The sequence below is a fragment of the Orbicella franksi genome, chromosome 4, assembly GCF_964199315.1.
Source record: "Orbicella franksi chromosome 4, jaOrbFran1.1, whole genome shotgun sequence".
Lineage (NCBI taxonomy): Eukaryota > Metazoa > Cnidaria > Anthozoa > Scleractinia > Merulinidae > Orbicella > Orbicella franksi.
In genome coordinates, this window is record NC_138148.1 from 19,950,196 (window position 1) to 19,973,424 (window position 23,229).

Genomic DNA, 23,229 nt, shown 5'->3' on the forward strand with positions numbered 1-23,229 from the left:
GACAGAATAGATGGTGAGTAGCGTAGCCAAACAGAGAACGGCATTCGTGTTAGAACGCTAGTAGATTTATACTAAAACTCGATAGAAACATCAATCAGCGCGCGTATTTTCTTCGGGCTATTTTCTAAATTGCAATCAAGCACCCCTTGAGGTACCGGGAAATTGTCACAAAACAGCGATTAAGAAAGGCTGTGCTCGTAGCCTGGATCATCACAGCGTTTTTGACAATTGCCAAACTTATCATGGCTACAACACACGGTAAAACAAAATTTTATTCAGTAAGCTGGACATTGACCGGTGTCTAGTATGCTTTGTCTGCCTTGGCATACATTCTCAGAAACACAGCGTCAGAAAAAGAACGCCTGCAAACCGAACAAATGACGCAAGAAGAAGCTACACGAGTTAAGAAAGAAACCAAGGGATCCCACACCTTAGCAATCATTTTATGTGCGTTAATATTAACTTACCTGCCCTCAGCAACGATTCTTGTTGTCGTGGTAGAGGCTGCTTCACATGACACATGAACTCGCTCGGGTGTAACAGTTATTTTCTCGAGTTGTTTTCTCAAGTTTTGTTGGGTTCTCTTGTTAACCCTGTTATTTACTGTTGGCGTGTAAGAAAAAACGTCCACAAGCTTTCCTTGAGTTCTTTTAATTTAGGCAAGACAGCCAGAAAACAGGACACCAAACATTGAGTTGATAGAAATACAACGTCATCGACCTGAAATTCAGCCTTCCGCCCCTCGCAAAGCTTTTTCAATGGTCGTAGTAAAGCGAGAATCAATTTTGCTATCATCCAGTAATCATAACGTCGACGAAATTTTCATATTGAGGAAATAGATAAATAAATCTTGTAAACAGTACTTCGTTTAAGCATCTAGTATGTGCAAGATCTAAAGATGATATTATATAAAATAAAAATGTTCGGGCTCTTGGAAAAACTTCCATATTGTCGTCATTTCCTTTTTGTCTTGTGTCCTGGCTAATTTTTGTACGGCTTTCTCCCAGGCCTTCGCGGTCAATTGATTTTGGTGGATTGATGGTCGTGGCGCTCGCCATGATGTAATTCAATAATTAAGTCGCTGCTTTGCTGATCTGAATGCAAGGTCGAAGGCCTGATCGATTTGACTTGTTTTTTTTTTTTTAGTTTTCTTTATATATTAAAGAGAATTATAGGAACGGTTACTTAGTCGTTGTTTAGTAAATACCTTAGAAAGCTACTCTTGAACCCGAGATTTAACAAATTTTGGTATATTTTTGTGCACTTTGATGGAGCGCTATAGTACATGTGGTTCAGATGTGGTTTGAAAGCGCCGATGCTTCTTACTCGATATAAAAACGAGTCGGCTAAATGACTTCGAGAAAAGAGCATGTGCGAAATTAGGGGAAACTCTGAAGCGAAAAAGCATAAAACCAACTGAAAGGCTGACCGGACGGCCGAAAAGGGTAAATCGCCCAATATTTCGGTTAAACAGGACTAACCTTCTTCAGGGGCTACATTGAGGCTATGTAGGTATGGATAAAACGGTTACAAAATTTGAAATGATTCTGAAGGAAATATGTGTCATGACTGGTTACAAAAATAGAGAAAAAGGAAACGTGTACTAAAGCGGATACATAAAAAATAGATTACATTTTGTCACGCCTGTTTAACCCAGAAGGTTTAAAGGGCTTGCCCTTGGAGATCAGAAACGCGTCTCTTGCCTTGCGAATAGCGTCCCTATTTGAGTTGACGAGTTCTAGAGGAACGAGTTCTATGTTGTCCATAGAATGGGCAAGAAGGGTAAAGTGATCTGAAACGGCGTTGGGTTGATCAATGTGTTGTTGTGTGATGGCTTTCTCGATTGCGGGTCTGTGCTCACCAAATCTGTCGCTGGGATGACGGTTGCACGTGATATTCCCAAGCGCGCCCAGCCTGGGTACGAGGCAGTTCCACGAAAGATCTTGCGCGCTTTTCTTTTTTCCTGTCTAGGAATTCTGTGCTATGATGGACTTTTTGCGGATTTTGTTTGTCTGTTTTTCTTTTTTAGGACGAGCTGTAGACTAGACTCTCCGAAAAAAAGAATAAAACTGGCCGAAAGCCGCTCGCGAGATGCCTGCAGAAATGTACTTGCAGTTCCATCGACCTGCCAAATGTCAATGTCGTTTCCATGGTGAACAATCATAATCGACGTTCCAGTACTTCGTGTAAGATCACTTTGCGAACTAGCGGGGTAGTTTGTGTGTAGCAGAAATGGGTTAGTCAGATTTGCGCTCAATATGGTCGAAATGACCGAACTTTTAATGGAAAGGAAAGCAGACTATATTCAGGTATGCTGTTGAATTTTTGTAGTCACGCCAACGCCATCTGAGCGAAGTTCTTCGTAATGATACATGAGGGGCAACCATGGTATGCGATGGCCTTTCACCTTGGTCGCCATGATTTTACCGTAGTAAGTTTGACTGTTCCTTCCGAAAATGACAAAGAAACCCGATTTTTTGGCTTTAAGATGGTTTTTAGGTGTCAGAGTATTTGATTATAATTTCCTTGTTTCCGGCTGATCGCACCACGTCGATCGAGAATCGAAAATTGCGATCGGTTGTCCGGCTTCAATTCAAAAACTCGTTTTTGTAGCGCTATGATTGTGTTTTTAAGAATCGTAAACTTACTTTATTAAACTATTTTCGCCTGGTTTCGTCCTTTGTATGAAAACCGGTCGTGGCAGAGGTCCTCCTCGATCAAAAGAAAGGTGAACAGATGCTAAATTCTTGCGAGGACAAGCTTATATATTGTCGCTCTTCGGTGTGTTGTACAAAGGATTAATTCTTGTTTGCTCTTTCGATGGTTGTAAACTTGCAAGAGAACGGGCAGTGCTCAATAGTGCGAGATCGAAATCGCTTTTTGATGAGGAAGAGGTAATGAAAAACAGAATACATTGTAAGCGTCCAGATCCTTTTAGTTTTCTTGTTAATGAAACTAAAAGTGGTCTAATATTTTGTTGTTGACGCGGTAAACATTGTTCTTGATAATTTTGTCTGATAGTTGAGATTACATCGTATTTGACAGCTGTTTGAGTGTATGACTTTTCTTGTTACATTGCGCGGCAAAACATGTATTTTACACGGTTCTATAGAACGAAATTAACTATAATAGCGACGAAATCCACTTCTCTGTTATTCACTGTAGTTAAGTACATGATTGAAGAGTTTTGTCATGTTAATTTTTCAACACAGTTGTTTTGCGCGACGCTAAAATGAAAAAAATATTGGTTTTAACTTAAGTTTATTTAAAGCTCCAGAAATTTAGATAAGGACATTGATTGTTTCATGAAACTCGAAATCCAATGTTCCAATTTTTTTCTGTGTACAGACATGAAATTTTGGAAATTTATAATAGCCCAGTACTTTTATTGAGAAAAGGAATTTGACTTTGAACTATCGATATTAAAAAGTGATGAAGCCCCCGATGCAACACAGTCAGTGAGACAGATCACAGACAATAGCTTTCTACACAGGAGTTTATACCAAAACTAAAACAAAAACAGCAAATAGCAGGTTTGTTTTGGTTCATGAATTTCAAGATTCTATATTTAGTCTCTAACTCAGCTCTTAAAAAAGTGTGTGCAGGGGTGTAATTCAAGAGATTAATGTTTCCATGGAGTAGTAGTGAATTGGTACATTTATTTTCCAGCTTTTTGCTGGCTTGAAAAGCTGAGGGCTCTTTTTCGAGGAACTCAAATAAAATTTTAATTAGAAAAAATCTCACGGCATCGTAATATTTTGAATACAGTTAAGAAGAACTTAGTTAGACTTTAGCTCTCAAGCTTGAAGTTATCCATATTTCAATTGAAACAGATGTTTTGTATCAGCTAAAAACACAATAACACATGCTTTTTAAAGCGTGTGTTAAAAAGCATTCTTATGAGGTTTGACATAAACTGACTTGAGAATGCTTGAGGATTTAATCACAGGGTCACTTAGAGAAATGAACTAAAGTGAGTTGTTTTAAATAGTATTCCAAATGTTACCATGCTATGAGAAGATTTTTAGTAAATAATTTTTGCACTTATTGCTCAAACTTTTGGGCAGAATCCGTTTTAAATCTCTTTATACTTGGGGTGCAGTTAAAACATGAAATGGCAAAATGGCAAATCGCACTATGAGCAAGAGTCAATGTGGGATGTGGGTGTCTGTAATTGTTAAAATAACAATATTATTATTGACAGCTAAACTCAGTGATGTTTAGGCTAAGCTGAGTGCTACATGTATTTAGGCCATTTAATCATTTTGCCATTTTGTGTTTTAAGACGCTGTTATACTTGTTGGCTTATAGGTATTTAGAACTTTTTCCTAGGGCTGACCCTATTTACAAAGTTTAGAGGCACACTTCCCAACCTGACCTTTTCATCTGAAGAAAATTTTTATCAATTAAACTATGACAATCTTAGCACAGTCAAAAGCTGTAATGCTGGGAATTCCTTACAATGAGTGATGCCTGTTTACAGTCAGAAGTTGTAGCACTTGAAGTGATACATGAAAGGTCATTGAGTATCGTTTTATAAGAACCCCTTAATTACCTCTGTGTGTTGTGAGTTAAGCTACATAAATTGTTTGTTGTTTCTTTAAGGTTCATGATAAAGTGTCTCGTACAATGGTGAAAGATCCAATAATCCTAAATCACAAACCACTCCTAAATGGCGACTTTGAATTTCTTGGACGGCAGCATCGTTCATCATCAGAGGTATGTGCTTTTCATTACGTGTATGCATGAGTTCCAGTTTGCATTCATGTGCCAGTCAACACTGGTACAAAGTTCTCATCATTATCTTCATGGAATCCTCTTTGTCCCATGGGGGAAATACCCCTATAGGGAAACCACTATTGCCTTCTATTACCATCACTCCTCAGCCACCCTTTTGGTCTTGCACCGATTCATTGTTTCCATCAGGTCTTTTAATTATCAGTGTTATAGTACTCCAAGATTATTGGATGCTTGTGCACCACGCAATTCTAGGTCTCCACGTTCCTTTGTGCCTTGTGGGTTCCAATCCACTGAGAGGCACGGTAGGTCCCCCTCATCACACCTTAGTGTATGTCCAATCCATTTGCGATGTCTTCTCTTAATGGTGGTGTTGATAGGCTCTTGACCCGTTCTTAACTCGATACATAAATCTCTGTTGGTAATCACCTCTGTTGGTAATCACCTCAGGCCAATACACTCTCAGAATTCTCCTCAGACACTTGTTGATGAAAGTTTGTACTTTCTTTGTTTCTATATGCTCCTTCTGGAAAATGATTTCAGTCTTTGTTTCATGGTATCACTCCACTTTGTCTGTGAATAGTGTGTTTCATGTCCTTATTAATTTAGTTGCCTGAGAGTAAGGCGGCTGACAATACGAGAGAAGAAAACAAATTCTCATCATAATCACTTGTTAAAAACACTGTGACAGTATCATAAGCTTGTGATTACTACAGTGAAAACATTTACTCTGCTTTGGTATCTTGTTTCTTATATTGCTTGTTTATGTTTTTGCAGTGTTCATCAGATTCAAATGTGGACACATTGTTGGAAGAGGCAGACAAAATTCAGAGCTCAAAAAACGGCTTTAGAAAGGTAATAGTTTGCATGTTTTTCATTTTGTAAGTTTTTTTTTTTTAAATTGTGGCTAAATGTAGTTTAGGCAAAGTTTGAGTCAAGCCAATGCTGCCTCACAAGGTGACCATGCTCTGTGGGGTCTCACAGTGGTTTTGCAGGGATTAACATGTGTTTTGGTTGCCAGCTGAGAACGTGCAGTTTTTCTTGAGTGCCATTCGTGCCTGTAGCGTGCTTTTGCTCTGACACCTCCCTCCTTTTTGCTGGTGATGGTAAGTATTTGGGATGGTAATTATCTGTCAGTGTGACGGTGCCTGGTGGTTGCCACTCTCAGGGATGCCATGGATACCTGCATGCTCTGCTCGAGGCTCATATCTCAGCTCCACTATCCCTAAGGCACCTTTCCCAAGCTCGTCAATTGGCTATGAGATAAAGTGCAATCATGTTGTAGCCTTGAACTTGGCATGAAAAAATATTTTGGACAAAATCTGCCCTTGGAGGTCCTGTTAATAGGGCCAAGTTTTTATGGTCTGTTGGTGGCCTTATTAATGGGGTTTTGCTGCAACACTTAATACATGGTTAGCATGAGATGTTGATACTACTGTATGGCCTTTTAAGAAGAAAGAGTTACATTTTTGTAACAAATGAGTGACATCCTTTTCTGATGCTCTCAAAATATACATGGTTAAAACATTTTCTGTCTGTTTCTATTGAGTTTTAAAACTTGTATGAAAGTTTGGGAGAAATTGAAAAAGCTGTTGGAATGTTCACCTACAGTTCATGATCACGTTCCGACAACATTTCTACAGTACATGTAGTTCTCCCAAACTTCCACTGTTTTTTTTATAGCTTGACCGAAATGGAGAAAATATTATATATTTCTTAAATGACAGCAGGTAAAATACTACTGGTAACATGTACATGTATGTACATATGTGTATATACATGTATATGCGTACAATGTACCTTCAAGTTCCAAATGTTAAACTGAACAATTTTGTATGGAAAAGATGAAAGAAATGATGAAAATGATGAAAAAAATCTTGGAGTACTATAACACTGATAATTAAAAGTACAGTGTGTACTGTACATGTAGCCACTGGATTTCTGTTTTCTTAGATTATGAAGCCACCATATTTCAGAACCTTGGTATCTTCTTATGATATTGTCCTGAAATTTTGTTTCTCACTGGCTCAGTACGGTGTAGTTACTCATTTTTGGAATTTTTTTAAAGTAGTAGTGGGACTTCAGATAGTAATTGTCACACTCTACTTTGTTGAATAGAATGCACCAGCCAAGAAGCAAGTTCGTTTTAACATGGAAAGAAATAAAGAACACTTTTACAGTTATGCTCAGGGATCAGATGACGACATTTCTTGTGACCTTATGAGCAATGTTAATTTTGTGGATTACAAATTTAATGATAACAGTATGTATGAGAATGATGAGGATGATGATGAAGACGATGATGATGATGATGAGGACGATGACGACTCTGAAGAAGACGGGGAAGATGAAGAAGACTATTCAGACCACACTGATCGGGAGTCCAGTGAAGATGATTCTAGAGTGGACAAATTTGGATATTTAGTTGATAAGAGCACTCCTCCTTCAGAAGTTAATAACAATTCAAGTGACTCAAACATTGGTGTAAATTCAAAGAAATTAAATAGAACTACAGAGTCTGTAAATGGCATCTCTGATGAAGTTGTTGAAAAGCTTATAGTAAATGGACCAATGGATCATCAGGAAGTACAGAATGGAAAATTATACGAGGAAAAAAGATTGCTAGACCTTAGAACACAGGTAAGTATGGTATGTTGTATTTTGTGGAACAAATACAGTATGATGCTTTTTATACTGTTCGTCTTACATTTCTTATAATGGACATACTGTAAGTGAGAATTTGATTGAGGGTTCAGAGACAGATTCCATGATTTTCACTGGTGGGTGAGGGTGGGGCAAGGTTGAGGGCAGCCTTGCACACAATAGATATGATAACTATGAATTCCATTTGTATGGGGAACAAATTTAGAATATTCTTCTTTATATTTGGGGGAGGGAGGTGGGTCAAGACTTACTAGACCCCTCCCCTGTGATAGATTTACTTTTGTACTGCAGAGTTGTGGTTAATTTACTAGGGCTACAATGATACAATTTCTCACGATACAATACATATCTCGATACAAGTGCCATGATACGATACACAATACAGTATATCATTACATACAACTGACAGGTGAAGAAGAGCTGCGACCATGCGTTTTGTCCATGGGCACACAAGACTGTGTCAGCTGACAAGTAATTGGAACTGCATATGCCTCTGTGCTGCCATCTTGAAAGATACGTGACCAGAAGTACAAAGCAAAGATGGAACTTCTTTTCCTTTTCCCAGGTCCCTTTGTTTAATAAATAGCATAAGCTTTGAAAGGGCTTGGACTTGGGCAAGGACTCGTAATACATGTAGACAGTCATTTCTGAATGTTGAATTTTTTATTCATGAAAAAACACAATATCATAATATCGCGATATCTTGTCGTGATATCAATATTCATATTGTGACAAAAAATATCGCGATTCACTGGTGCATCAGTGTATCGTTGCAGCACTATAATTTACTGTAATAACTGTCAAATACTGTATATGTACCATTTGGTGACTGTTTTAAAAATAACTGTATTTAGGTTCTTCACTTGGAGTCATCTCTAAGAGCCAAAGAAGATACAGTTGAGAATGAAATGTCCAATTTAAGCTCCAAGCTGAAGAAAACAAGAGAAGACACAAAACAAGAGGTATGAAATTCAGCATTTGACCCACGTGATGTATTCTCTCTATTCTGGGGTTTAATACATGTAGATAAGGGTTCTCTCCCCCAACAACATGCACTTTTTATTGTTTGCTTTGAGGGGAGGGGCTGTGGCCTCATGGTTAGTGTGCTCGTCTCTGGATGAAGTGGTCCGGGCTTGAGCCCTGGCTGGGGACATTGTGTTGTGTTCTTAGGCAAGACACTTTACTCTCACAGTGCCTCTCTCCACCCAAATTTATAAATGGGTAGCAGCAAACTTAATGGCGGGGGTAACCCTGCGATGGACTGGCATCCCATCCAGGGGGGAATAGAAATACTCCTAGTCACTTCATGCTAGTCAGAAACCGGGATAAGCTCTGCCATGATGGGCCACTTGGCTCGTATGCAGACTTTTTTACCTTTGACGTCACATGACATCTATCAATGAAACTCTTTCTCACCTGAAGTCTCTGACTGGGCCATGATAAAAGACAGCAACAGTGTACTGTTACTCATGAATGTTTCAATTGATGACCGATATTTTCACGGACACTACCTTTATGTTTTCTAAATTAAATGTATATTATATAACAAGTCACTTAACGCCTGGTCCCGCGGAAAACAATTACTGTAAGGTGTTTCTTTTGAGAGCACTCTCTCACTCAATCCTCTTCGTTCCTGTTGGAACATAGGTCATTGTTTTCTAGTGCCCACCACCTGACCCTATTTTTAGCAGTGTGTTTCACTTCCTGCCACATGAGCTGGTTTTTTCTTTCAACTCTGCCATTCTTGTGCATCTCCAGCTGTGCTGGGGTCTCCCTCTATTTCACTTCCCCTGTGGGTTCCACTCCATGGCCCTCTTGGCTATGTATCCATCTGGTCTCCTTAGTGTGTGGCCAATCCAACCCCAAGCTCTTTGTGTTATCTCCTGCTCTACTGGATGCTACCTTGCTTGTCTCCAAAGCTCCTCCTTGGGTATTCATGTAGGCCACCAAATCTGCAGGATTTTCCTGTTTTTGGGAGCAGTGGTCAATTTTGTGAAGATGGAGTGAATTTAGCTCAAGCCCTACAGACATGTTAGGTGCAAATGGTGACTGATTTCCGAAACAATGGGCACCAAAGGAGCAAGCTTCTGGAGGCATTCAGGGGGTGGGGCAGCATGCTCCCCCAGGAATTGTTTTGGATTTTAACTCCCTTTATAAGTCTCCCTTCCTGGGTTTCCGACTCATTCTGAAAAATCTGACTGATTGCTGCAAAAATTTTGAAACTGGTATGGATCTGTGCCTGCATGCATGTTGCTTGCCTCTCTCATGGCTCTGTATTGTTGGTGCCACATGTATTAGTGAAGGGGTTACATTGTTTGTTGGTCTGCCAGTGCCTGCCTGCTGGCTGCATTTATGTGACAAGCTTAATTGCTGGTAATGTTCTGCCAATTATTGTAGATGGACAAATTGCAAAAGGAGTTAGAGGACAGGAAAAGACATTACATCACTGAAATGGAGAATATTGATAGAAGAAGAGAGGAACAGAAGTAAGAAAAAACATTGCTGCTGCATCACCCGGCAAATGCCTTGAATAAGATCAAAATAACAAAATTTAATGAAGCGTTCCCTGGTAAAAAAAAAAAAAATTAAAAATATGAGCTTTTGACAGCTGGTCTACTGTCTTGGATGGATAATTTATTGGATGTTTATTTAGTTATTTATAATTATAATCTCGTAAATTCTTTTAGTTGTTTACAGTAGTAGAAATAAACTGTTGTTGTTGTTGTAAAAATTTGGGATAAAATGAAACTTTAAAAATTGGAACATCGACAGTAATTCGCATGAATTAAAAATTCATGTAAAAAGGATGTTCGAAGGAATGCTAACAGTGCTAAAGTTAATGTTTGTTTAAAAGAATGTTGTATTGTCTCGGGAGTGGGCGTTAGTTGTTGTCAGCCTCAACAGTTTTGACCGTGTGCCATTATTCTCATGTGTTTCTGGTGCGATTGTTTCCTTAGTCAATGATCGTAGCAGTTGTCAAAGCCAATTACATGATCAAATGCATGCTTTACAACGTTTGAACCGTGAACACATTGTTTTGTATTTCTGACACGTTCTTTTCTTTTGACGCGAAATAATCTTTTAGTTTTACTGATGTAATTCCATGGACATGATGCGAAACAAAAAGACCATTTAGTACCACTTGTCTGTAACACAACTAGAAAAATGTGTGTCGGAAATTTGCTAATAAATACTTCGTACGCTTGCATAGTATGCACTGTACATATAGAAATGCAGCTCACGAGAAACTGTCTGAATTGTAATTCTTTTGTTTATAAGGAGAAAGTTTGAAGAGGAACTTGAGGAATTTAGAAATGAAAAGAAGCTAGAGGAGAGAAGGCAAAGATACTATGAACATGAGGTATGCCAGCCATTTTATAAAGCAAGATGTTTGATATAAATCACATTAGAGGACGAGAAATTCATGTGGGTGAGTAACCTATCTGATGAGTTTTCCATCCTTAGCTTCGTATACGCAGTTACGCGCCATTTTGCTATTTCAAAGTGCCTTGCTTTATTCCTACTTCCAGTCTTATTGGACTGGTGTAGTTTTCGCCCGAAATTCGACCAGAAAATAGTTTGCGGTAGCATCCGGGTCTTTCGGCTCTTGTTTTACGCTGTCTACACACTTGGACGGGAAACTCGTTACCGACGGGAGACTGGTCTTGGACGGGTTTCTTGTCTCCATGCCTCACTTTTGCGGCATACAGTATCTTCTTGAATTTTTTTTTTCTCAAACCTTCACATTGAATAAATCTGCTCGTACAATCCAATCCAGTAAACAACATGGTGTAAGAGCAATTCGGGAAACTTTCTTTCGGCTGTTTCTCTGTTGTCATTTGTACAAGTCCAAGACGTACACAGTAGTCAATTTTAGTTCCAATTATCTTTGTTGTTTGTTTATTAAGAAAATCTGTTGCACCTCGCGCTAAAAAAACCCTGTCCAGTATGCTACACAAAGTGATTTTAGCTGCCATTAATGTTTGGAAACTGCTCATACATGTACATACATGTTGGTTAGTAGAATGGTTTACTATTGATGTGAAGTTTATATGAAATAATTCATATATGAACTGCGGTTGTAGATGAAAGTGAAGAATGATCATCGCAGTTAATTTTCCAATTTAAGCAATTGGAAAGAAGAAGCCTGAAAAAAATCAGAGCTTCAACGGGATTCGAACCCGTGACCTCCGCGATACCGGTGCGATGCTCTACCAACTGAGCTATGAAGCCACACATTGGGAGCGAGGTCAATTAATTGAGTTCATATCTTCCCGTAAATTGGAAAATTAACTGCGATGATCATTCTTCACTTTCATGGTTTACTATTACTACAGTGATTACTATAAATAGATAGACTCCTTTATGGGAAAGTAAGAATCTTATTTACTTTAAACAGGCAGCAATATCTCAGATGGAAAAAGACCTTAACCAACGAACACAAGACGTTAAAGAACGAGACAAAGAGGTATGTGCACGGGAAAGGGCGATACCCTCAATTTTTCGTTTTGCTTTGCTAATTAGGCCAGTTTGTTGTTGCTTTAAGGCTGGTTTTCACTAGCGACGGAGTCGGAGTCGGAGTCGGAGTCGGAGTCGTAAGAGCGCTTATGACCTAGTGAAAATCGAAAATCGGAGTCATAAGCAGAGTGATAATCTCCACGGAATCGGAGTCGGAAGAATCAGAACGTTTCCATTTCTTCCGATTGCGTTTACGACTCCGTCGCTTATGATCCAGTGAAAACTAGATTGTCGGAGTCGGAAGCAGAAGCGGAAGAACCAACCAATCACAAGGCCCAGAATGGATCATTGTGATTGGTTTATTTTTACGCTTCTGCTTCCGACTCCGACAATCTAGTTTTCACTGGATCGTAAGCGACGGAGTCATAAACGGAATGGGTGTTCTTCTTCCGACTCCGTCGGTTTGATTTTCACTAGTTTGTATCACTCAACGCTTCTGATTATGACTCCGGCTACGACTCCGTCGTCTTCAGAGGACTTTCCTGCCGTTACAAAATTGGGCAACTGCGAGTCTCCCGAAACCTAGCTGTTGGTAACCTGTCGGCCGGCAGTTGACCGACAGTCGGTTTCGGAAGCTTACCCTAAATTGGGCGCCTTCCGTAGCCCATTTTTGTTTCACTGTTAATGACGGTCGATTCGAACATTTGCGAATTCAGAGGAATATTTTGCCTCAAAAATTCGTCTTGATTCAAACTCTTACAGTACGCGTTGGTCGCCTGTGATTTCAGAAGCATTAAGTGCCTTAGGCCGGGGGCACACGTCGAATCCAAGTCGCGTCGAATAAATTAAAAATAGCTGCGACAAAGAGTCGACTTTATTCCAACGTGGTAGCAAACGTCGAACCTGCGTCGATCCTATTTAACAAGTTGCACTTCATTAAAACACGGGAATAAGCACGTGTCCCCGTGCTATTCACTCGATGCGCGACTATTTACTGCTAGGACTTGCTAACGAAATGCCGATACTCTTCTCCTCAGACAACGGAAGACCCGGCGCGGCTCTCTTTGGGTCCCTGTCACAAGCCTCGTAGTATGCAACGCTTTTACCGGCTGTGTATCCCTCAACGTCCTCCTTTTCTTCAAACACTGAGCATTTATTGCAAGTAGGCAATTTGCATCGCAAGCATTTATATTTAGTGTTAATGTAACAGGAACAACACATTTCCATCACGCTGTGCGATGTCAGCAATGACTTTCGACATTCTCTTCCGGTATTCTCGTCCCGAGAGGCCGCGCTCCTTTTGGTCAGCATCTGGGGGCGAGAATGCATTCCCGATCGCGAAATTGTCTTTGTACAGCGCATGCTCTTCAGGAGGGGGGGGGGGGGGAGGTGAAACAGCGTTTGGCAGATGGAGGAGTATGTATTTTTGTGACGTTTGCCCAGTCCGTCACATCTGAATCAATTATTTTGTAATTTGCATGATTTATGAATTGAGTTCAGCGCGTGGTTAGAGCGGCGTTTGCTGAAACGCCGAACCACTGCCGCATTATCCGACTTGGCAAGTCGAACCTATGCTAGAGTCGAACCAATTAATTTGAGTCGAATTTAATTGCAGCAAACGTCGCACCATTCATGCGCCTATTTCAAAATTAATAAGTTTGGCGAATTAAATTCGACTAAGATTCGACGTTTGCCCTAGGCCGAAGACTTTCGCTACTCTTCGTACATGTAGATGAGATACTAGCCCATCCTAGGGCTACCCACTGGGTCCTGGGTCCTGGGTCCTGGGTCCTGGGTCCTGGGTCCTGGGTCCTGGGTCCTGGGTCCTGGGTCCTGGGTCCTGGGTCCTGGGTCCAGAGGGTTTCGGAGAGAGTTAAGTGTTTTGGCCAAAGAACTATACAGTGGACCAGACTAGAGCCGAAACCCCGGCCGAAGTTCAGCACAAAAGTAGTGCTAATACTGTGTTTCTTTTTTTTTCTTTTTAATGCAGATTCGTGAATATGAAGAATACTTAAACCGCCGTCATGCTGTGTGTAATGGCAAAGAGGAGGATTTAGATGTTCTACAAAATGTAAATGAACTGTCTGTGTGGTGTAGCTGCTTTTATCATTGTGTGTTGTTGTATTTGTGGTGTGTACTACATAGGGAGGGTGATCAGGTGGTGGTGTCCAAATCGGAAATGAATTTGTTAAAATTGCATTCTATAGTCCTTGTGGGAGGAGCCAAAAGGAGTAACCAAACACTGAGAGACAAGATACATGAAGGAGATAGGAGATTCTGCTGCTGGTTTCGCCCCCTTGTCGATCTCATTCCTCCTTTTTCAAAGTGTTAAATACGGAGGCCGATAAGGGACAATCCCAAAATATTTTTGAAATCCGAAAACATATTTTAAATCACAATGTTTTATGGAAATCATTTTTGAACAATTTATCAAATCTAAAACACGATTGCAATTGTAGAAATGACATCCACTCGGAAAAAAAATCCGAGTTCCAGATGAGACTTACAAATCTTAATAAATTTATTGGATCCACAAATAATTTTGTACGAATACGAAACTTGTTTGCAAATTGTACTTTATATTCTAAACGATCCTAAACTCTTTTCCCGCGTTCCTCCGCATTTTGGAATCGCAAATATCAGGGAAAACCTCTGACACCGGCTGACTGCTGGCGCAAGTAACACGTGACAAAATATTTTTTTCCGATTTCAAAAACAGTTTTTCTCGATTTGTCGATCGACGATTCCTGGATTTGGAAACTACTTTCTGATTTGTAGAAAGTTATTTGTGGATCCAATAATTTTATTAAGATTCGCAACAGTTTTTCAGATTTTACCAACTGTTCAGCAAAGATTTTCCAAAAAATTGCGATTGAAAATAATTTTTCGGATTTGAAGAACATTTTGGGATTGTTCCTTATCGGCTTCCATAGTTTAAAGACTCCATGTTGTGTTTTTTAAGTGTATCCGTCAAGAATATACCAGTACTACAGCTGTGCCGAAGACCTAGATTTTGTTATTAAATTGCCGGTGGCATTTTAAACTAAAAATAGGTTACACAATGTGATTACACTTTATCTTTGTGAATGTTTTAGTCGCTTTCCTTCTTTAGAATGGGTAAGCTCAAATAGCAGACAAAACTTCAGTAGTAATTCATCACTTCGTCTCGTAGGAACTGGATACTCTAGCAAAAGAACTGGAGGCGAAGAAGGCAAAGTTACTCCACAAACATCAACTTGTGCATCAGAGCTCAGAGGAAGACATGGCGGTATCAACCCCTCCCCTCAGAGTCAGGTATGGCACAGAGTGTAAAGCTAGTAGTTTTGGAATAAGTGAATTATTTTGTGCAGTAACCGCTGAACTGTTACTACAATTCTATGAATAAGTTTGAATTGAAATTCTTTTAATTTTGTTTCCGAACTTTTTCGATACGGAATCAAAACGAATGACGAATGCCTCTTGCGGTGAACATGATTCAATTGACCACACTTTTATTGATTGCGAAGTCGTTAAGAACTTTGTAAAAAATGTCATAGATTGGTTTAATGCTGTTAATAATTCGAATTTCACTCCAACAATGGATGAAAAACTGTTATCATGTCCGGCCCATATGATAAAACATTATTTAGGAAATTTAACTGTACAACCTCGTATATGAGATACTACATCTACACTTGTAAGATGCAAAACAAAGCTATTCACCTCCCTACTTTTGTTAGTAAAGTGTTTTTTAGATATTGACTAGCAAATTTATCATAACAATTAATTAGATCTCCTATAATAATATAAGAGACAGATAACAGGGCTCGAAAAAACCCCCGTCCGTTCGTCCGGGACAAGTAGATTTTCCCTTCGCGCAAGTAACTTCCTCTCCTTACTTGCCCCACGGGCAAGGACGCAGGCAAGCCGTTCGCCGAGTAAATTTTTGATAACGATTTTGAGAAGAAAAGGTAAATTTTAGGCTCAAGGGTAATCAAGTCTTTAGATGAAGCTTGACGAAATTTACAATTTGTAGCGTTGTTTTGTTGATTGCGTGACGCGCGCTCACGGCTCACAAGTGGTTGCCTAGCACGTGATCAAAATCTGCCCCGATCAAATTTCCTTCCAGGATTAAAATAGCCGCCTTGGGCACGAAAACGCTGTGTTTATTTCTTTAAATTTTAGCAATTTTCTGCGAGCATTTTCCAGTTTCTCTGTACAAAACTTAAATCAACAACGATATATTAAAGCTGTAGAAATTGTATACGAAAAGAAGTCGCATATTTCTACTGCAAAGGCGTAGCCAGCATTTTTGATGCTAAAATCCAGGTAAATCTCTGTTTTCGGCGAAACATGCAAGTTTGCTAGTGATAACTTACTTAGGCGCCGCTGCGCAAAATGAAAAGTATTATGTTATTAAAAAGAAATGGATAACTAAGTCATCAAATACTTTCAGAGTTCCTAGAAGATGACTTAAAATACCTGGTAATGTTTCTTTCAAACGAAGATGTTTTCCCTCGACTGAAACTATTTTTCATTGACCCAAATGAAAAAATATGCTCTCGCCGGCTTTTCAAATTCGACACTGTGCCCGTGTCAACACTGAAGTGGGAAGGCGACTTGTTGTTAATTCTGCGTGTTATAAATTTCTCGCGCTTCTCTTCACAATGATTTCGTGGAGCTAGACAAGATGCAGGTGAACATTCAAAGAGTCGAACGCGATCTTCGACGAATTGAACAAATTGATTCAAGGCTGTATAATAACGAAGATACCCAGCGTGTAATACAGGAACTAGGAAGTAAGTTCACGAACGAACAACAACAACTTGGGAGTTCATCCATGTTAATTCTTACAAACCGTACAACTTCCTAAAAGCGGGATGAAGAAGTTAAAAGTTGTGGAAGCATTGCAATATAATGGCGTAAACATGAAAGTGATCAGCACTAAGAGGACTACAGTCAAGATGGGTTTAGTACATTAAAACACGCCTGTAGTTTGACTTCCATTTTGGGGTCATGAATTATTAATGAGTTTGAAAACTTGGGCAAGCGGGGAAGTGCCCCGGGCAAGCAAAATTTGAGAGTTAATTGCCCAACGGGCAAGGTGGAATTCAAATATTTTTCGAGCCCTGCAGATAATTGTAACAAGGTAAAAACTTGTTTTTCGCAATATATATTAAAGTTACAGTATACCTTCGGGTCGGCAATTTTTCTTCAAATTTGGATTTTTGGGTCAAAATAGTGGTCGAAGAATAATCTCTAATTTTTGAGAAAAAAATTTGAAAAAGGCTAAATATTGGCGGAGAAATGGCGGTTTTACGTTTTCACCGAAAGTAAAAGTTTACCTCTTGATTGACAGCCCTATGGCGCGTATGCAATCAACCGAGACGATTTTCGCGGGAATTACCTATATGGATGTCACGAATTGACTACTCAGTTGATCAGCATTGTTGTTCTGACAACCCAGCATTTTTGGTATCAGGCGTGTCTCTATTAAGTTATAAGTAAACATAGACCACGTTTAAACCATGGACCGGTTCGAAAAAGCGAAAACAGCGAAGAACGAATGAAAATACATCAATGAGTGAAGAAGCGAAAGTTCGCCACGCGGATGAAGCTATAGTTATCGTATAAGGCGGGCAAATATTCGTGGTAAGAGAAAAGAAAGGTTCTGTAAAAATTTCGGAACTTGACAGCAATAACAGGGATGCTGACAGACTCTTCTGATGAGTCCGATATCGACGAATCGTCGGACTCATTGAGACCATTTGTTTCCTTCGCTCAGCCACTCTAGCGTTCGTATCCTTTTTAGTCTTCCCCATTTTGCCAGACCAGCTTCAAGAAAAACCGAGCTACAGAAAAATTATCTCTCTGCCTTCGGTTCCTTGAGCGCATTGCGAAACACAAGAGTTTTTTTAGAGATTCGCGCGTAAATTTCACCAGGAGGTTAACGGTAGTAAACTTTCCCTGCACTGATTAGCTTAGTTATCTGAGAACTACGGAAGCCCCAAAGGGACATCTACTTATGAAACATGGGAGTTCGTTTTTCGAGATTAAGAATTTGTTTTTTCGAAAATGGGAGTTTGTTTTTCGAAAATGGGAGTTTGTTTTACGAAAATGCGAGTTTGTTTTACGAAAATGGGAGTTTGTTTTTTCGAAAATGGGAGTTTGTTTTTTCGAAAATGGGAGTTTGTTTTTCGGAAATGAGAGTTTGTTTTACAAAAATGAGAGTTAGTTTTTTTTAAAAATGGGAGTTTGTTTTTCGGAAATGAGAGTTTGTTTTACAAAAATGAGAGTTAGTTTTTTTTAAAAATGGGAGTTTGTTTTACGAAAATGGGAGTTTGTTTTGCGAAAATGGGGGTTTTTTTTGCGAAAATGGGAGTTTGTTTTTCGAAAATACGAGTTTGTTTTTCGAAAATGAGAGTTTGTTTTTCGATAATGAGAGTTTGTTTTGCGAAAATACGAGTTTGTTTTTCGAAAATGGGAGTTTGTTTTCTCGAAAATGGGAGGGTTTTTTTGATGATGAAAATGATTGACAGGCCAAACACGACTCCTATTGGTCAAGATAGAGCTAGCCAATGGCGTAATATAACGTTTTCAATCCTTATTTGTTTGAAGCTCGACCTCGTTGTTTTGTGTGTCTTTGACGGCATTTCAGTGTAAAATAGGGTTGACTAGCCTTCACGACTTCTACGGTTCGTGATATTTGTACATTTGCCGTTCTCTGCTCGGTCACTCGACCCGGATTTGTTTTGGTCGCTTCCCTCGTGTTTATGAAGGGCACTTCATGTTGTGTTATAAGGAGGAATTTTAAGTAGAGTTGAGCCGTTAGATCGTGCTATGGCAAATTTTTATAGGTCATAGGTCTGCATGATTTCCGCTGTTATCTGCATGTCACTTCGTCGAGTTTGACACCTCTGTAATTTGCCATGTGTTTATACATTTTTTTGGCTCATTTCTATTGCAAGCTATGTTTTTAAATCTCCAAGTATTTGCTTTTAAGGACCAAAATACGAAATTTACCGTGAACATGTTGCTTACTTGCAATCTATATTGTGACGCCTGGCCCGGCTGCGATTAAAACTGTTTGCAAGTACAGTAGTCAGTAGAGATTGTTATCACGGATATCATATTTGCCCTCGTACGTTTTTCTTCGGAGACGCCGTAGCTTTACTTCAAGAAAGCTATACGTTTATCTTGAGACATTTTAATGTTTTTTGCAGCTATCTGATCGAGCTTATGTTTCTCAAGCTCGATGTATATGTCTAATCCTCCTTTGGTCGTTCTGGCACCACAGGATTCAAATGTAGCTGTTTACGCACAAACAAATCAGGATCGAAAAGTACATTACGCCATTGGCTAGCTCTATCTTGACCAATAGGAGTCGTGTTTGGTCTGTCAATCATTTTTATCATCACTCCCATTTTCGTAAAACAAACTCCCATTTTCGAAAAAACAAACTCACATTTTCGTAAACCAAACTCCCATTTTCGTAAAACAAACTCCCATTTTCGAAAAACGAACTCCCATTTTCGTAAAACAAGGCTCCCATTTTCGAAATACAAACTCCCGTTTTCGAAAAACAAACTCCCATTTTCGAAAAACAAACTCCCATTTTCGAAAAACAAACTCCCATTTTAGTAAAGCAAATTCCCATTTTCGAGAAAACGAACTCCCATTTTCGAAAAACAAACTTCCATTTTCGTAAAACAAACTCCCATTTTCGAAAACCAAACTCCCATTTTCGAAAACCAAACTCCCACTTTCGAAAACCAAACTCCCATTTTCGAAAACCAAACTCCCATTTTCGTAAAACTAACTCCCATTTTCGAAAAACAAACTCCCATTTTCGAAAAGCAGACTCCCATTTACAAAAAAAAAATACCATTTTTAAGAAGTGGATGTCCCTTTGGGGCTTCCGTAGAGAACCCAGTTGAAGGCGTTTGTGGGCGGAGTTTGTTTGCGAAGCAGAAAATTTTTCTTAGCGCTGTTTTCTCGAATAAATTTTTTCACTTGAAGCAGACACTTTAAAGAGTTATAACTCAAAGGGAATTTGTTCAATTGCTCTTAAATTTGGGCAGTGGCTAGTTTAACATATAAACTACAAAAGCGTGTCGGGGAATTGTTAATTTCGAAATACTTTTTCTTCGAGAGCGATTTTTGTACGATCATTCCACATTTTTTAAATCCTATTTCGAAAATGTTCTGTAACTTTTTACTGCAATTGAATACGCCAAAACGCTGACACTTTGTTTAAGCGCTTTGGGCCCTGAAACCGAGGAAAAAATTAAATTGGCGAAAAACGAAATTCGCTTTGACTTGAAGCTTTCGAAAGGTGATTCGGGCGCTCGCATTTAGTGATCGTGAAACATTCGACAATTCATTTTCTTTCAAAATTCTTGGTATAGTTTGATAGCCAGCTCCATAAGCTTTAATTTGATATAGAAGTTTAGGTATCTACAGCTTAAACTGCACGCGCTACATCGCTTGCGCGCGAGACACCCCTGAAGGTATACTGTAACCTTAAAAAAGCAAAAAAAAAAAACAACAACAACAACAACAAAAAAAACGCTGAACTGCTTTTACGTCGGCTGGCAAGTGAAAAGGACTGGAGATAGCAAGATTGCCTCGTTTACCTGCATGTATACAGCACCTCCAACGAGAATGTCCAGTGTTGGCTTAAGTAACGCTAATATGTTTTAGTATTCTGATGATTCAGACTGTTCCAATCGTTCGTTTGATACATGAGCATTACTTATGCTACGAATAATGAATTAATTATACCCTGCGAGCTGTTAGTAAGGCTGTTGCTTCTTTGTTTGGTTTTGTTTTAGGAGTTCGAGCCGAGCGAGTGTGGCTAGTAAAGGAGTGGACTTGAGGATTGAGGAACTCAAATCACAGAATCGTCAATTGCTAGAAGAACTGTTTACGTTAAAGAAAGCTGTTGAGGGTAAAGACGAGGAACTCTCAGAGTTGAAAGAAAAGGTAAGAGCCATTGTTTGTCGTTTTGTTTTACCAAGCTAGTTTAGCTACCTGTGTAAATTGTTATTAACGTTATCACTGGCAACGTTTGCCAGCCTGTAGCTGTATTGCTATCCGCTGGATTGCCCATTATTTTTGTTCTCGAGGGCTGGTAGGCTTGTAACAATGGATGGTGTGAGATTTTCGTGACTGGACTGACTATATCCCCCAAGGGATATGACTATCATGAATCTGGTTATCGTGTTTACCTAGTTTCAAACGTGAACTCTGGCTATGTTTTGTTTGTTTGTCAGTTGGAAGTTTCTGAAAACGAGAGCAAGCGTCTTCAGCAGAGAACGAAGCACTTGGAAACTCAGTTAGAACTAGCGAGAAAATCGGCCGAGTTAGGCACTGATAGCATCTCCGTGGATGAGATTATGCGGAAGACCACCCAGGACATGCGGAGCGCCCGGAACTCCAGGATTATCCGGCCTTCCCGGGCAGTGGCTCCGTCCCCTTCGGTATCATCGTCGCCGGGTTTCAAACTTCCACGGATTTCTTCAAACGATTCTCTGGGGACTAAAAATACCAGCAGTACGGACTCCGGTAAAGGTACCAAGGAATCTGGGGTGAAGGGTTCCAAAGGATCTGCGAGTAAGAAAAATAAAGACGAAGGCAGCGGAAGACACAAGTTAGGAACGGAGAGGATTACCAGTTCACTGTGCGCAATCATGTAGTCAGGCTTATAAGACACGAAGAAGGGCTTGGTAGACGAATGAAGTAATCTGTGTCTATCTTTTTTCAAAGACTGACTTAAACGTAAATTTGAAGAAATGAAATCTTATACATAATGATTAGAGGAAATACAAATCGGCTTTCTAGTATCCTGATATTTAACAACTGAAACCACTCTCTGTTTTTGTTCGTGACAGAATGGTCAAAAATTGGCCTCTACTTGTGCTAAAATAACAAAGTTGAATCCGAGCTGCCTCTCACGTAAGTTTGGAATTGAGGCTAATTGTAAACCTTTCACTTGAAACAGAGTTCATATGAAAATAACTTGAGATCATAAATCAAATGAATGATTTTCGAGCTTTTGGTTTCGAATAACGGGAAGAGCTGAAATGGTCCATTCGACATTTGCATACATGTCAATCTCTTTAATCTTTGCGCATCGTGATTTGCATCCGTTGTCCAGTAGTCCATTCCTTGACGTATATCTATAACATTGACGAAACACCGTTGGCGAATTATTTATGTTGCAAATTATAGCGGCAGTGCGGCTGAACTGCAGGCACTTGTCTCTTTATCCACAAAGCCTGAGCACCAGTGAAAAAGAGATGAAATTGTACAATCATGATTAAATCTAATTAAACGATTTTCGGTTTAAGAAAGTATAGTATGTTTTCACGGGTCAGGCTTAGAGAGACTTTCGATCAAACGAGCGGCCACTATATTAAATCCCAAACCATTTAACAAGGTATTTATTTTGTGGGTTTTGTTCGTACATTTTCGTTTGTAGAAAGGCATTTGTTACATGGCTTATCATGTGACTGTTATTTTCCCACGAACAACTAGCCAATCAGTGTTTAAAACTGTATGACGTACTGTCATGTGACATCGCTCTTAAAATAACGCGGCCTGGTGCAAGACAATCGAGCAATAAATCTTGACAGAGATAAATCAACAACACATTTAATTATAATATTTAAGATGTTGACATAACTGGTATATTTTTTTATTGAGTATTTTTTGTACTTCCAAATCGTGGTTGTAAATATGTTTTCATGAGTATTTATTGAGATACGTCCGTTTCCTAGATCTTGTTTATATTTTCGTGTAATAAGAACAAATAAAATACCTAGTGATTGCCAAAGAATGAGTATGGTGTTGTTCATTGTCTGTTTGGGTGTTAAGACTCGACAACGAGTGATAGTATAAGCCGGATTAAGATCTAATGAAAACATCAACTGTATGTGGTTTCATTTTCTTCCACATAGTTAGCTTTGTTTTTCAATTTACCCCAGTCAGTAAATAGTGGGAAGTGCGCTCGTTTCCAGATCGAGCGGTCCTGGCCGGGGTCATTGTGTTTTGTTCTTGTTCAAGACACTTAACTCTCACAGTGCTTCTCCACCCAGGTGAATAAATTGGTACCGGCGAACTTAAATACTGGGGTAACCCTGCGATGGTCTAACATCCCATTCAGGGGAGTAGAAATACTCCTAGTCGCTTCATGCTACAGAAACCGGGATAAGCTCCGGCCTGAGGGGCCAGTTGACTCGTATGCAGACTTAACCTTGCACCTTTACCAGTAATTATTATTGACGAGAGGTAAATTTTAAACGAAGTATCCAACTCGAAGGAAACGAAGCACATTAAGTTGAAATTAAAAATGAACTGCTTATCGTCGCCTAAAGTAATGTACCGAGC

At 39.4% G+C, this 23,229-nt stretch overlaps 1 protein-coding gene across 1 annotated transcript; it reads left to right on the forward strand.

Annotated features, from left to right (window-relative positions):
- Positions 1–1,447: 1,447 nt before the first annotated feature.
- On the forward strand, positions 1,448–23,229 carry LOC145483658 (uncharacterized). The gene is made up of 12 exons (XM_081462196.1): positions 1,448–2,309; positions 4,606–4,719; positions 5,515–5,592; positions 6,856–7,377; positions 8,256–8,363; positions 9,799–9,887; positions 10,681–10,762; positions 11,801–11,869; positions 13,850–13,930; positions 15,032–15,153; positions 20,673–20,823; positions 21,114–23,229. Exons 1-12 carry the CDS (start codon positions 2,259–2,261, stop codon positions 21,534–21,536), a joined length of 1,890 nt encoding a protein of 629 aa, XP_081318322.1. The 5' UTR covers positions 1,448–2,258; the 3' UTR covers positions 21,537–23,229.